The 16,079-nt window shown below is 35.6% G+C and overlaps 1 protein-coding gene across 14 annotated transcripts in view; it reads right to left on the reverse strand.

The window, feature by feature from the left end:
• map2k5 (mitogen-activated protein kinase kinase 5) overlaps positions 1 to 16,079 on the reverse strand; it is a 101,769-nt gene that overhangs the window by 74,298 nt on the left and 11,392 nt on the right. For 2 of the 14 annotated variants that reach the window (XR_007184129.1, XR_007184127.1), the window contains exons 2-6: positions 9,147 to 9,248; positions 8,887 to 9,040; positions 1,113 to 1,212; positions 885 to 933; positions 540 to 607 (exon numbers count right to left, since the gene is read on the reverse strand). Coding sequence is in view for 6 of the 14 variants with exons in the window: in XM_048184508.1 (XP_048040465.1) it covers positions 540 to 607; positions 885 to 933; positions 1,113 to 1,244 (249 nt within the window). In the remaining 8 variants the exon portion in view is untranslated. Of the gene's footprint in view, positions 1 to 539; positions 608 to 884; positions 934 to 1,112; positions 1,648 to 8,886; positions 9,078 to 9,146; positions 9,249 to 16,079 lie in introns of those variants that run through there. The other 12 variants (XR_007184128.1, XR_007184126.1, XR_007184125.1 and 9 more) reach the window with 8 other exon arrangements.

Raw genomic sequence — 16,079 nt, forward strand, 5'->3', positions numbered from 1 at the left:
TTCTATTTAATAAATACTTTAATAAATTTAATAAATGCAAGTAAATGCTGTTCATTGAACTTTCTTTTTATCAAAGAAGTCTGAAAAAAGTATCACCATTTGCACAAAAATATTGAGCAGTACAGTGCTTACAATGGATTATACAGTTGTTTCCAAAAACAAACAAAAACCTTTCAGTATACAAAAACTCCATAAAACAGTTTTAAAGTTGTGAGTTGTGAAAATGACGTGATTTAGGACCTTTATACAGTCTGCGCCATTGTAAAGTCGGTTTGTCTATATCCCTCACAACCTCATTTTTATCCGCATTAAATTCAATATGGCGTCTATCCCGACTAAGGTCTATGCCTTTTTGTCCGATGGTAATTGACGTTTATGATGGTGGAGTTATGTTTACAATTATAGGCAGTGGTAAGTTCAAAAGTAGTTCTTCAATGGCAATCTAGCTATTAAACATGTTTTAGAAATGATACTGAAATCACACTGTTTAACAGCTGAATCAAAGAGCTCAGCTACATTTATACATGAGACAGACTCACATATGACAGCATAGCTTTGAGCTCCTCGTCACTGCGAACTGTGATTCGGTCACCAACTTCATCCTCATCTGAAATATAAGAGAATCATCTGAATCACATCTGACACAGCTAATCATTTGCCAATTTAAACAACCATTTTTATCGTGCATTCTGCAAATGTATAAGTTTACTTTTTTGCATGACTTTAGCCTGACCAAATGGCCAACGGCATTGAAAAGAGAAAATGACAGTTATTCAGTAATATTTTCAGGTTGTTTCATATGTACTATTTTATTGGTTATACTGAAGATCATTTTAAACCAAAGTCAAACAGTAAAATAATTAAAATTTAACAACAATGCTCACATTCAAAAGCTGTGACTGTAGCTTCAGGCATGACATCCCTGATCGCGGCCTGTCAAATGAGACAATCACAGAGCAGACACACATTTGACTGACAGCTGTCAATTAGCACCACTATTCTGAAAACCACTCATCAAGGTAATCCACACTCCATGAATGGTTTCCACCTCTAAAATGAACTGAGATATCACATGAAAACACATTGTAAATACAGGTAAATCAGCAACTCACCAGCAAATCGTTAAAGTTGAGATGTGATGGACAATCCACTAGTGAGTCCATGTCCCCCACCGGTGTCTTTATCCGGATGATGATTCCCTCAGATTCCATGCTGCACAGGTTATTCAAAACAAGTAAAAGCATAACAAAAGCACACCGAGAAACATAATCTTGGCTTTCAGTCCAGATTCCCAGACAGACATCAGCTGTACAGCAGGCTAGACGGCTAGCTGCTTAGCTCACTAACAGTGAAGAAAACATTCACGACACAACTGACGCAGCGGTCACTTTGTCTAATAAACCAGCGACATGTCATTCCAGATGTACGGACTACAGTTCACCCGACTGTTAACTAGGATTTGAAAAAGTGTGTCAGTAGTTAACAAACTGTCAACAATGAAAGTAAAGCAGAGGAAGTTTAGCGGAAGTACATCGACATTTACCCGGAAGCTGAACTTCAGCTGGAGACATATAAAAGTCTCAAACATATACACATAGATATACATAATAATTTATAGCCTCACAGACAAAGAAGCCGGCTGCTACACGGTATTCGTGACTTGTCTTTATCTATTCGTTTTATATATTCCTAAAACCAATTTTTTTTTTCTTAATTATTATTTCAAAACGTGGCGAACAAGTTGCTACATAAGACTTTAGATCAATTATATATTTATAATTGAGTTGTATATGTATATTGAGTGGTATATTCATTTTTGATTGAGATGTATAATTCTGAGCCCATACATTTTAGTCATAAATAAAAAAAGAGAAATTTTAAAAACTCACTGCAAATTCTATCTCTCACACTTTGTTTTTTTTCTGTCTGTTTAACACATTGTTTAGATTTCACTTTGTATGAAAGTTAATTTTCGCTTTATCTTATAATTATTTTTTATTTTACATATATATGTATTTTTAGGGTAAATTAAGGGTGATTGGGACAGTTTTTGAATTTCTGCCTTGTGCAAGGTTTCATAAATGAAAAACAATCTCAACACATGATATATTTCTGTAATACTGAAGATGTTAACTATCCATTTGAGGAGGAAACAATGGTATATTATAATGAAAGGATGTTTGACATACACTTTTCTGTAAACTGAGCAAAACTTTTTTTGGTAACATTTGGGTGATTGGGACACAACGTTTGGTTGATTGGGACAGCACATCTTTCCATTGATTTAGGGTGGTGTAAGCAGATTTACAGTATTGCACGTTAGTTGATACTTTGATATAATTTTATATTCAATATTTCCTTTTCTGTTCATCATCATTAAGAGTCCATGTTTATGTTTGTTCAACTTTATTTCTGTTTATAAATCCATCCACAAAAGAAGGCTTTAAGTCCAAAAGTCATTGAAAACAAGTAAAAAAAATAAAATTGTTATAGGTCCAAAACTAATACAAAAAAAAAAAGTTAACTGATTTTGGTAACACTTTATTTTACAGTGCCATAGTTTACACGTTACTACATGTACTTACTATAGTAATAACAGTAAATTATGCATAATAACAAGTAACTAACCCTAAACCAAACCCGAACCCTAACTGTAACTCTATAGTAAGTGCATGTAGTTAATTAATAGTACTCAGTACTTATTTGAGTGAGTAATTACAAAGTAACTATGGCACTGTAAAATAAAGTGTAACCTTTTTTTGTTTTTTTGAGTTATTAACTGTTTGACAAACACATTTAACCTGCACAAACCTTTTATTACTGCAATCAGTAAAAAAAATATATAAAATAAAAAGTTTAATTCACCAACCATATGTATTTGTTAAATAGTGTAATATGGGTAATATGGTCATTACATGGGTCATTATCACAAAACAAACACTGACAGAGAAGACAGGTTATAGCCTATTTGTCTTATGCAAACACAATTTTTAAAATTTCATCTCAAATAAATATTTCATGTCTAAATACGTTTTTATTTGGTAAGCACTTGTCAGGCTGTCTTTATCATTGTAGATAATTTCATATTTTACCTCTACTTACTCCATCCGTTTCATATTTTACTTCTATTTACTTCTTTACCTCTTTTTTTGCTTATAAAAATGCTGGGTTAAAACCATCCCAAGTTGAGTTGAAAATGGACAAACCCAGCGAATGGGTTGTTTTGACTCAGCGGTTGGGTTAAGTGTTTACCTAACCTGCTGGGCAGTTTTATTTAACTCAACTATTGTTTAAAAATTACTGTATTGCTCACTTAAAATGAACCCAAAATAGGTTGGAAATGAACATTTATTAATATGTTTAATAAATGAAAATGTATTAATAATTTTAATGAATATTAATTAAACAATGAACATTTATTAAATTGCTTATTAATAAATGTTCACCTTATTATTGTTTCCTCTAATAATTATGTGTCTGATTTTGGGTTCATTTTAAGCCAGCCATATGGTCATTTTTAAACAATACTTGGGTTAAATAAAACTGCCCAGCACGTTGGGTAAACACGTTGGGTTGTTTTTAACCCAGAATTTTTTTGAGTGCACAATTTAAACAGCATTAGTATTTAAAGATTTCTACTTTGCACAACTCATTAGCATGTAATTGAATGTACAGCAAAGAACATTTAGTGCCCTGTTGATTACAGCCTTATCTTAGGGGAAGACTCATTCACTCAATCACGGTCACAGCCTGATTGCAAAAGCCTCAACAGACATTGATCCTTCAGCAAAATAGAGTTTTGTTTCTTTTGACCTCAGAGTCCAGCTAATGCAGTCTTGATACCTTACGGGCAGGATTTAGAGCAATGTGCAATGATAAAGAGCTATGGAAGCTAAGTCCGACCCAAGCTGAAATCCATGATATGATCACAGCCTTCCAAATAGGATCAAGTCTCACATCAAACTTTAAAACAATAGTGTTTCCAGCCTATCAATGTCCTGACCTATTATTGGCACTAAAGCTGCCCTGTCAATGGAACAAATGTGTAGTCTGAAAGAGCAGTGGAAGAATGCCACCTTAAATGTTTTCTTTGCTCACTTTGTAAGAGGACAAAAGCGAAACGCTTAAATACGCAATGGGGTTGTGCACTATTGAATGAAGACCATTCTCCTCTCAAACTACAATTGAAACAGTCAGGTTTTAACCTCCTGATGTTAGTGAAATCTTACTAAGAGCTCTCTGTTTAATGATCAGATTATATTACTCAAATAACAATTGTCAACTGAGGAGTTATAGTTTTGATAGCTCTAAAATGTACAGTTTGTGTAAACAGCTGAATCCACAAGTGGCTCATAAACACACAATCAAACCTAATGAGTGGTTAACCCTTCATACTCTGAATGAGTCATCAGCTGCTCTGCATGACATTGATTGTGTGTCACACAGCACAATAACTACGACTGAGTCTCATTGTTCAGAGATGGAATTGTAGACAGAAATGGAGTGTATCTAGCAGTAAAGTGCTGATTACAAGAGAGATGTAACTGCAGTTTGTCGTCCCTCTGTGGACCTGCTGTTAGAAAAAAACATGCTACATCAGCAAACACAATTATCAGAAATCAAACTGGACCTACAGCCGTGAGGAAGAGCATGGAGAGAGAGGGCTAGGATGCAGTGTCTGGTAATTAAAAAACATTTTATAAGCCTAAACGGTCTTCGCTCTCTTCCTCTCCATCGACAAGCTGCTTAGCTGAGACAGAGCAGTTTGACTACAGACATGTGAGCTGCTGGTGTTTAACTCTCTGCATTGGAGAAAAACAGGAACGAAAGACAAACTGGCGAAATTTCCAAGTGTGTTTTACCCCTTTTTTTTCCACAAAGACAAACATTTTCTGAAATTGTTTACAAAATTCCGAATTAATCAGAAAAACCACATAAGCTCTTTGTATGTCATTATTTTGAAAATAAGTGCAAACCAAGCAGCAGGGAGTTGTTACCTGCTGTAAATTCAATTCATGGAAATCAGTGTGGTAGGAACTGAGGAATAATTCAATATAAAATTGAAATTTATTTTCTAAATGTATGTTATAGATGTCATTGTGAACAATTAATCTATGCTTAATTTTTTCTTTTTAGTTTTTGACTTCTGTATTTAATCAAAATGTATTAACTGGATCGTAAATCCTGCGAAAACAACAGACTTCTCTCTGGTGACGAATGCCGGACTTTTCCAGTGATCTAGACCGTTTAAACCCTGCCTAGTCAAGCTCTTGTTCCTCTGCCTTCAGCCTTTAAATGCAGTGCTCACATCTCAAAATCCAATCAACAACAGGATAGAACAAAGACACGCACTACATCTTTTCTTTTCCGATAATCCATTAATCACAGACGTACGTCAAGATACGGAAGAAAAGATTTGTCGCTACTTCCGTTCAACCTGATGAAGTACACCTGTAAGTGTGATATGTGGCTTACATTCTATACTGACTCCTTGATTAAAAAAGAAAGGGCTTAGTCTGATTAGTTTAATCATACAAATCAGCAAAGAGTCTTGCAATGTCTGAAACTCCACACTTATTCCTCAGTTTGTAAAAGATCAGCATTATATTCAGTATTGACCATACAAATCACATCGCTCACCCACCTGATCTACTTCATCTGGAACGAGTCCAGCACCACTCTGATTGTAATGGATAAAGTATGAGCAATATGTAAATGAGATCCCCATTGCATCCATAAAGTAGTGATGCACATGCATAATTAATTGGCTTGTGAATATTTTATTACCTGTTTATTTTATGCTCATCTATCACATTTGAGGGGTCTTGGTAAGTCTTGGTAAGTATAAGAGACTAAAAAATATTTTATACCCTAAACTTCTGAATGGTATATTCTGAAAGTGATTAACGAACAGCTGTCAAGAGTCTTCATTCAGGGGTCTATAAAAATTCAGTTTACTGTTCTGTAATACCCCAATTTCTTCAAGACAACGCATTGAATCTCAAACAAGACAGTTCTAAACTAGCCTTGCAACATCAGAATTTGTACTAGATTCATTTATTTTAATATTAATATTCACAATGACAACCAAGGAATGTGTTATGCTGTGTGTTGACGGACAAAGGCGCTCACTATCTTACTAAGTGTCTACTGCCACCGCCACATATTGTGGTCAGGCTTTGCCATGTCTGCCCTAACATCTGTTTGTTAAATGGGATCATTATAAGCATATTAAGAGGTCAGTGGGATCAAGGTTTTGTGTTTAAACTAGTCCATTTCCACAGTCATATCAGAGCAGAAACACTGCGAGAGGGGAGTTGATAAATCAAGCCTGAGGGGGTCTGGTAATAGCTCTGAGCCAGGTAGCACAGCCCTCTGAGCTTATCCTATTCGTCACCTTAAACGTTCTGCCAGCGTGTCTGCTAATTTACTCAAACCACTGCCTCTAGATCTGACCTATACTGAAGACATAATAAGTGCTGCTCCTTCTATTTTAGACTCCTCCAGTCCTGTTACGAGATCCGGTAATGTCTGCGGTACCATCAGTGTCTACAAGCCCACTCACACACATCTTATTTTACACTTTAAATTGATTCCAAGATTTATATTTCTTGGTCATTAAAATTGCACCTGGCACACTATTACAATTACATTTATATTTTGTGTATATACACTACTGTTCAAAATTTTGGGGTGTAATATATATATATATTTGATCATTAATAACTAGTGTTATATCAAAAAGCAAAAAAAAAAAATGTAAAGCTGAACAAATGACTAATTGCATCCAAAATAAAAGTTTGAGTTTACATAATATATGTGTGTGCTGTGTATACTTATTATGTATATATAAATATACATATATACACATACATATATTATATATTTTATTTATAAATTGTTATATTTATATATAAAATATTTATATTTATATATCATTTAGTACAAATTATTTATAAATTATTATAAATGATTATTTTGGATGCGATTAACCGCGATTAATCGTTTGCCCAACATTAAAAAAATCTCATTTTGTGTTCCAATGGAAAATAAATAAATGCTGTTCTTTTGAACTTTCATCAAAGAATCCTGAGAGAAATATATATATATATATATATATATATATATATATATATATATATATATATATATATATATATATAGAAATGTTTCTTAAGCAGCAAATCAGCATATTAGAATGATTCCTGAAAGATCATGTGACACTGAAGGAATATTTTTGTTCAAGTAAATGCAACCTTTGTGGGCATAAGTAACATTAACATTTAAAAAAATCTTACCCCAAACTTTTGAATACAAAATAAACACTAACAGGACGACCAGGAAGCAGAAGGGTCTTACATCATGTGATAATAAATGACTGTGTGTTATCCCTTTGATTACATGGATACTTACAAATAAATAAATAAATAAATGACAAGGAATATTGATTTAATGTATTATTTTGATGTATTATATTTGCTTTATTAACCTTATTTGATATAGGGTAGACTGAAACACAAGTTTCATGGATGAACTATATAGTGTTACCGCTGAAAACAGACTTCTTTATTAAGAGATTTTTTAGCACTAACACTGCAGCTGACCAATCAGAATCAAGTGTAACTTGGCCAAGAAATTCTGTTTAGATATTAGAAAAAAATCGGAGTCTGGTCTTTCGCAACATTCACATTCTAATTACATTTTTCTCTATTAGACTGATCATATATCCCAGCCTTGCCATCTTAGTTATATTTATATAATAAGTCTAAAGACAGACATAATGGGCAGAACTACAGGCAGATGTACGAAGGTACCAGAGGTATTGAGGTATTCTGCCCAGTATCGATCCGAAAGTAGCTCCCATATGCTTAATCCAGGGGCCTGCATGATGAGCATGCAGGCTCCAGAGGGTCATTTACAGTGTCTGTAAGAATCCAACCGCACTGCCTCATTGTAAAACATAACAAAAGCAGCTGAAATACAAGCCTGGTCTGTACCTGTGCTCTATAGCATCACATTTTCATTAAAAACCACAATCCTGCAGCTGAGCCTCAGGGAAAGCCACAATACAGCCCTCTAACACAAGGGCAAACACAGGGGGCCTGATGCTAGCCTTCAGAAAATAAAAAAGCAGTAAATAAATAGGTAAATTGAAGTGGGTTTTTGCAAAAGGGTTGAATGTAAATGGAGTATTGAATGTAACTGGGTTTGTCCAGCACTCTGTGCAAGATTTGGGCTTTTATGTTTGTGGGTTTCTTTAATGTTTTGAAAGACTCCAGCTCCCTTTTGTATGCAGAAAGCTGATTCAGTGCACTAAAGATTGCTGTGAGTACCACTGCACATAAACAGCTAATGTTACATACTCAAAATAGCTTGTAAATATCATACAGAGTGTGGAAAACATCTATAAATGGCACATTAAACAGACGATGATGTGTTGACTAAGCTGCAGTGCTGTAATATTAAGTGGTTTTGTGCTTCTTTGTGCGCATAGCACTAGCTTGCCTTTGTGTAATTACAGTGTAAAAGTTCAGACTAGAAAAACCCTCAATGACACAGGAAATGTTTGACTGTCATGCCTTGTGACCCCTGACCGTGACGGAGACCGGCCACACATTTCAATCTTGCAGGAGTACACAGGTCAGAGACGGTACGTTTGATGAATGGCACTTGGTCTTTATGAATGTTCTCGATATGTGTTTTGTATTTGAAATCTAAGGGTTATTTTAAAGCCAAAGACACTGATCTAAACCAACATGTGCTAACTTTAAGTGAAAGGAAGGATCCTGATGCAGTTCCTTCCTATTCTATCCATATAATGGTGCCCTCTGGTGGTGGAACTGACTTGAGCGCCTCACAACATTGACACAACTAAAGAAAACATACCTCAAAAGAATCTGCTAAGAAGTCATTGTTCTGTATAAACAGACAACAGCTTCTTGGCAAACAAAGCCATTGTGAGCAGCCCTCATTCCATGACTTTGTGGAAGGAAATGAAGATGGCTCATTAGGTGTGCTCGCTTTGTAGCAGGGGATCCATCTGTAAAACATGCAGCACACGAGGAAACAGGAAGGAACTTTATGAATGCTAGAATCGATGTGTGGGAGATATTGTGTTGACGCATCCTTTATGGATACAATCTCACTCTCTCTTTCTCTGTTTCTCTTTCCCCCATCTCCTTCCCAAGAGATTTTCTCTCCTGTCACAACCACGGATGGTCCAGCCACCAGAGGTCAAAGGTCAAACCCTAAAAGAGAAATTAGTTTATTGACACAATAAGACCTGGCAGTTTATTTGATGTTCCATCACACAGTGTTCCAACCTTCCTCGTGTTTGCCTCTCAATTTCACAGATCCCACGGGAGGGTGAGAAACAGAAGCTATATAAATGAGAAATCTATCACCAGTGTTATAACGTCCCTTGATCTTCTGAGTCCACATCACATGGTGGCTGATCTGTTTTAAATACCTCAAATAGTAATGAGACAACTTGTTATTTTTGATTAAAAATGTTAAAAATGTAATTAGTTAATTGCACAAATTGATTAATCGTGATTAATCGCATCTAACTAAAGTTTTGTGTTTATATGTGTAATATATATTATTATATTTACATATTTACATATATGTCTCTGTTTGTGTATATATATATATATATATATATATAGTATATTATATGTACACACACATATTATGTAAACACAAACTTATATATTAGATGTCATTAAGCATGATTAATAGATTTGACAGCCCTATTAGTAACATTTAGTTTAACACTTAGATATTTAACTTCTATATTAGATAGATAGATAGATAGATAGATAGATAGATAGATAGATAGATAGATAGATAGATAGATAGATAGATAGATAGATAGATAGATAGATAGATAGATAGATAGATAGATAGATAGATAGATAGATAGATAGATTCAGACTACTGTTTTTGTTTATCATTTATAAACAACTAGAACATTATAAAAAAAATCAACAATTATGAATAGTTGAGTTACATGGTATTTGAATATAACATTTAACAGACACGCAATCTTACGAAATGAATCAGTCGATGTCACAACAAGCAGTTCAGTATGGGAAATATTGAGCTTTCAAATGTAGATATTTTGGTGTTGGCAAAAACACATCTGCAGTCATTACATTCCTGGAGCACTGAATGAAAAGCGCTTAACCTTTTGCTGTACACCTACATCTGTTCAATCAGATGAGCAGACATTCAATAAGATGGATCTCTGCGTAATGACAGCTGATCTGAACGGAAAAAAACAGAGCCAGTTTAGCAGAGGATGTGAAATAAGAGAGCCATTTGATTTTCTAGTTGGCGTCTGTGGAAATACACAAGTATGTGCATCAGGAACTTTTAAAGTGTAGAGCTGGATGTGACAGCTCATTAACACACAATTGTCTAATGATGTGAAAAACAAGGCCTCTGACACTTTACCAAGACTAAGCACGTCATCTCCCCTATAAACACAGATATACTCTCTCTCTCTCTCTCTCTCTCTGTCTCTCACTCTATCCTGGAGAGGGTGATAAATGCCTGTGCAAGCAAGTCAACCGGACGATCAATCAGAGGGCAGCCCTTCTTCATCTGGTCAATGGCACTCTTGTTTCTGCTGCGGGAGAATGGCACAATGACTTTACCACTTAATTATGTTGTTAATTGCTGTGTTACGATTTCTGCAGGAGGTCCCTCAGGTTAGTAATTGAGGGTGGCCACACCTGCAGACACGCTGCATTTATTCACAATTCAATAACTTGAGTCAGGCGATAATGATCATCTGCTTCCAAATGCTGCTGCCCTTACTGTTAACCCACTCTCATAGTAAATATTGATTTTCTCTACAGCAAATTGCTTGATTAGTAAAGCAATGTATTTTTAAAGATTTCATGCCCTCGAGAATGTTGTTGATTAAGATGTTATTTACATTGCTTTTAAAGAATTATTAACACTCACTTTGAAATTGGTGAATTTTAAACAAACATTTGTGATCAGTAATTTTTTTAGTTTTTTAAAGACGTTTCTTATGATCACTAAGGCTACATTGTGATCGAAAACACAGTAAAACAGTAATATTGTGAAATATGATTACAATTTAGAAGAACTGTTTTCTATTGTAATATATTTTTAAATGTAATTTTTTCCTGTGATAGCAAAGCTGAATTTTCAGTAGCCATTACTCCAGTCTTACATGATCCTTCAGAAATCATTCTAATGCTGATTTGAATGCAATACTGTCAATCCCTTCTGCACTGATGTATTATCTGATAAAATCAATAAATAAAATTAAATGCATGCACCCATTTGCATTTTTTTAACATACCACAGCTAAAATCTTAACAGAACAGCTGAACTGAAAAAGAATTCTGGTCACTTTTATAAAGGAACCATCTGCTGATGCTACTGTATACATTCAGTGTGTAATGACTGCATATAATTGAGGACACTGGTGCTGTCCAGCACAGTTACTGTCATAAGTCAAATCCGTTACAACACCATGAGGTTGAAACACACTCTCTTTGCCTCGGGCTATTAACTTAAATATGCCCTAATACGGCCACTTCAACAACGGGCACACTTGACATGAAAAAAACATATGGTTGATTACCTTGCAAAGTACAGAAAGAGTAACCTTGCGTTCATCTCTGTAAGTTTCAGTGGGTTCCCTCCTGTGGTGCTCCCAGAACAGCCAATAATTAAACAATATGCACACAGGCTGGTGAATAGCAGGAGCCCCTCTCAGGTTTGGGGAGGGTTGGGCATAACTGGGGCAAGGGAGGCCTAGCTGTGTCTACAGCTGGGACTGTAGCAGTTAGCACTCTAAATGCACCATTAACACAAACTATAACATTTGACTGAACCTGCCACACACTCCTACAAACACATCACGCTCTCTGCCCCATTAACACAAACTATAACATTACAATGAAGACTTTCACACACAAACACACTATTACACACAGTGTAACCATTACCACAAGCTGTAACATTAGGCTTCACCAGGCATAATGGTTGCACTAAACCAATAGTGGAGAATGAGCAAGCCAAACTGATGTTATGTGGCTGTTTGACTTTGTGTAACCTGTTTTTGGATGAAAGTATTATACAAAGTTTGTTATTTATTTTATTTTAATATATTATATACACTATAATACATTCTACAATGAGCCTGTCATTGAATCACTTGATATTTTATGGTTGAATCATTTATTCGTTAAAAAAAGTCTTTGGGCCTGTCCTAATACACACACCTGAGGTCTTGTCTACTTATGTAGATGACATATTTACAGTATTTGGCCCAAGTGTTAAAATGGATGTGAAGACTGCAAGTGTGTGTAGAACTTTTGATTACACGATGATTTTTGATTACCCACTTATAGTGTTGTAAAATGTTTTTAAAGAGCTTTTTTTACTTTAAAATAAACATAGGTACTATTAAACAATATCTGTGGTGTAACTGTGGTGCTTCTGATTAAGTGATAAAAAGTACAGCTTAGGCTTGTGGATTTAGTGTGCATTATGACAGTGAGATTAGGCATTTATCAGACCTGCAATAGTCTTGTACATTTACTTTCTGTCGAGTACATACATGTGCCCTCAAGTGGCCAAGACCGCAAGTATGGTTTCTGAAACAGGTCCTTTGAATCACTCACTCCATCAAATCATTTAAAAACACACAGTCATTAAGTGTCTGTGGCTTTGTTTGGAACCACTTTTATTGGCAGAGCAAAAATAGACAACATAAGGGAACATTCACTTGGTGTTGAAAAAAAAGCTAGACACAGGCAGTGGTATTTAAAAAAAAATGCAATGTCTAGAGATGCGTTTTTTAAAGGTTGAATGCTGTGTCATGCACGATATGCTGCAAGAAATGCAAGCACAATGGTCAAAGACATTTGTTTAGCTCATCTTTACTTAAAAAGCAGCATAGTGGAATAAATACTTAAAATAATATATATTAAGAAATGCCCGTGGCATACAGAGACAAACACACACCACGGTCCACAAGACATAAGCCAAGATTAAGCACATGTAAAGTCAGGTGCAAAAGTTTTCTGCACATGAGAAAGAAAAAAACATGCAGAAAAAAACCTACTGACACAGTGCAATAACCTCTGTTCTATGTGTCCTGTGAACAGGCTTGCCATTGATTAAAACAGCAAGGTGTGCAATAAAGCGCAGGCGAAGCACTGGCTCCATATGGCCTCAGACCCCGAGGCTGTGAGCTTGCTCTTAAGCCTCCCCCTGCTCCTCTGCTCCCCTCTCTCCTCTTCCCAATTCTACAGATGGTAAAAACACAATTCAAAGCCCCAACACAATAGGTCCTTGGCAGCAGTTCAACCATTTACTTCAGTAATTAACAGTGCAGATACCACTACAATTATGGGATGGATACTAACTATGTCACCCTGAGAATTAGAGTGAGCTAACAGCTTGTTCTGCATGATACAGTAGGTGACTCTACAAAAAAAAATATATAAAAGAGGGTATTTATAAAAGGTGATAAACAACATGCTTGCATGACACCGTGATTACTTCATAATTAGTTTACATAAGCTTCCTGTCTAGCAGTGAAGCATAGTAATTAAAGCGTGACAGAAAATCTTTGTAAGTTTAAGAAAAATTTACATTTCAGGCCTATGTGTACTGATTACATATTAAATCAATGCACTGCCAACTGTTAAGCACAAATAAGCCTTACACTGAAGGGTCTATAATTGCAGCAGAATGAAGGGCTTGCCTCACTTTCTCTCACTGTAGACAATAACTTCAAAGCAAGGCCTTCGCTTATTCCGCCATAATTACATCCAAACCACACTCAAATTATACCATCGAATCATCTATTCTCTACAAGCCTACTAAATGTATATTATATATATATATAAAAGGTTTTATTATCTGGACACTCATAAGCCATCAAGCCCACTTTTGGACATAAACAAATACACTGCAAACACAAAATCTAGACAGCTGGGCTACTTGAGCCCACAACAGCTCATATTTTCTTATACTTAGCGTTGGCCAATTATACAGTATTTGAAGAGAATACTTTATTAATAAAGCTACAGAAAAGCAAAGCAAATGGATCCCATCACTTCACAGAAACGACTCAAAAACATGGATTTGCAGTTACCATTTTGTGTCAGGTGTTCATTTTTAAAGTAAAATTATACACTTATATATTGTATTGACAACTCATCAATTAAATATTTACTATATTATACTACTATATTATATTATTGTGTATAACTATAAAGTTTTTGTCAACATTTATTAAAAAAACATTCATTATGATGCTCCTTGTGATGTTAGACAAACCCAATTTTCTTTACAAAACAAGTATGTGTAGATGGCTAGCTAGCTAGCTTGAAACAACCAGAATATCATTTGATGTCCTCATTAGCGAACATAAACAGATGCTCAACCAAACACGAATGACGAGAACAAACCTCTTCGGGAAGCTCAAACGTGCTGCGTAACGAATGAGGTTCATTCTCATGTGTTACGCAACACGTTTGAGCTTCTGGAAGAGGTTTGTTCTCGTGTGTCATTCATGTTCAGTTGAGCTTTGAGTCTCTTCAGAAAATTTGGACTAAACCGCTCGATCATGGATTATTTTTCAGATCTCTTCATGAACTTTTTGAAGCATCAAAGATCAAGTTGCAAAAGGCAGTCAATGGAGGGACAGAATGCTGTCAGATTTCATCAAAAAGATCTTCATTTGTGTTCCGAAGATCAGCGAAAGTCTTACAGGTTTGGAACGACATGAGGGTGAGTAGCCTAATTAATGACAGAATTTTAATTTTGGGGTGAACTGAATACAATGTCAATATTTAGCTTTGTTGTGTAGATGTGTATAGTAGGTACTGTCAAACACCACAGCACAAACTGTTATACAACTACATTTCATGTAATGCTGTTCTGCCCTATGGAATGCATCTATACCCAATGGAACAGGCACATTACACAAGACCATATGCTGCCAAAGTTCCAACAGGGGCCGTATTACCGTCTAATTCTGCATTGCAGGAAATGAAGGAATCATTGCTGGCATTGAGTCTGATTAACTCTGCATGACTCCATCAATACCCCAGTGAGCTGGTCTGCTTCTCTCTCCACAGGTGAGCGCTGTGTTCCCATTCCCAACAACAACACACAGACAGACATAAGTGTCCATCTATCTCCAGAGGTGAGGAGGAATCGTACGATCTACAAATGATCTTACAAGATGATTTCCTGCATGAATAATAAATATAATTGCATTTAGAGGAGAGTGAGAGGAAGCTACTGCTGCTACTGAAATACAAACATACCATTATTTGTTATGCCAATAAAGCACATTGAGCAACAATCGAGAATGCTTGGATTTAAAGGAATAAATGTAATCAAATTATCAAATTAGCACTAATTAACATTAGGGTGCTGAGTCTGACTATTAATGCTTACAAAAGTAGACCAGAAAAAAACAGCTCAAGTCAACTTCTTAATTATTCTTGTGCATGCAGCATTTCCAAGACTTGTGCACCCTAAGTGCAGATAAAGACACCATCTGCTGGTAATTAGAGCTAAATAATATCAGACATTATAGCTAATCATTTTGACTGCAAATTTGATTAAAACCTGTGTATAAATCTGGATGGTTTTTGTTGTTTCTGCACAAAGGGTCCATGTGTTTTGAAACCATAGTCGGGAAAAAAGAAACACATTAAAACAGACTGATTATTCTTTTCCATAAACCTTGGGAAACATATAAACATAAAAGGAATAACACGTCCGTCCTAATCTTTTATAGCTCATTTGCGTTAAATGAGAAGGAATTACTGTGTATCACTACGGCCTGCTTCAACAGCAAGGCATTGGCCTTAATAGCTTTTTATTAGCTTAATCTCCAAATTAAATGGTGTTTGAAGCTGAAGACGCTCTCTTTTCTACACTGTTATTACCCCCATCATCATGAACCCATTTTCCTGCCGAGACCAATTTGAATAAGACGAGAAGGCTGCCTCAAATCTGTGATGGCTGTGTGTGTGTATGTATGTGTGTGTGTCTGATGGACCTGC

The sequence above is a fragment of the Megalobrama amblycephala genome, linkage group LG3, assembly GCF_018812025.1.
Source record: "Megalobrama amblycephala isolate DHTTF-2021 linkage group LG3, ASM1881202v1, whole genome shotgun sequence".
Taxonomy (NCBI): Eukaryota; Metazoa; Chordata; class Actinopteri; order Cypriniformes; family Xenocyprididae; genus Megalobrama; species Megalobrama amblycephala.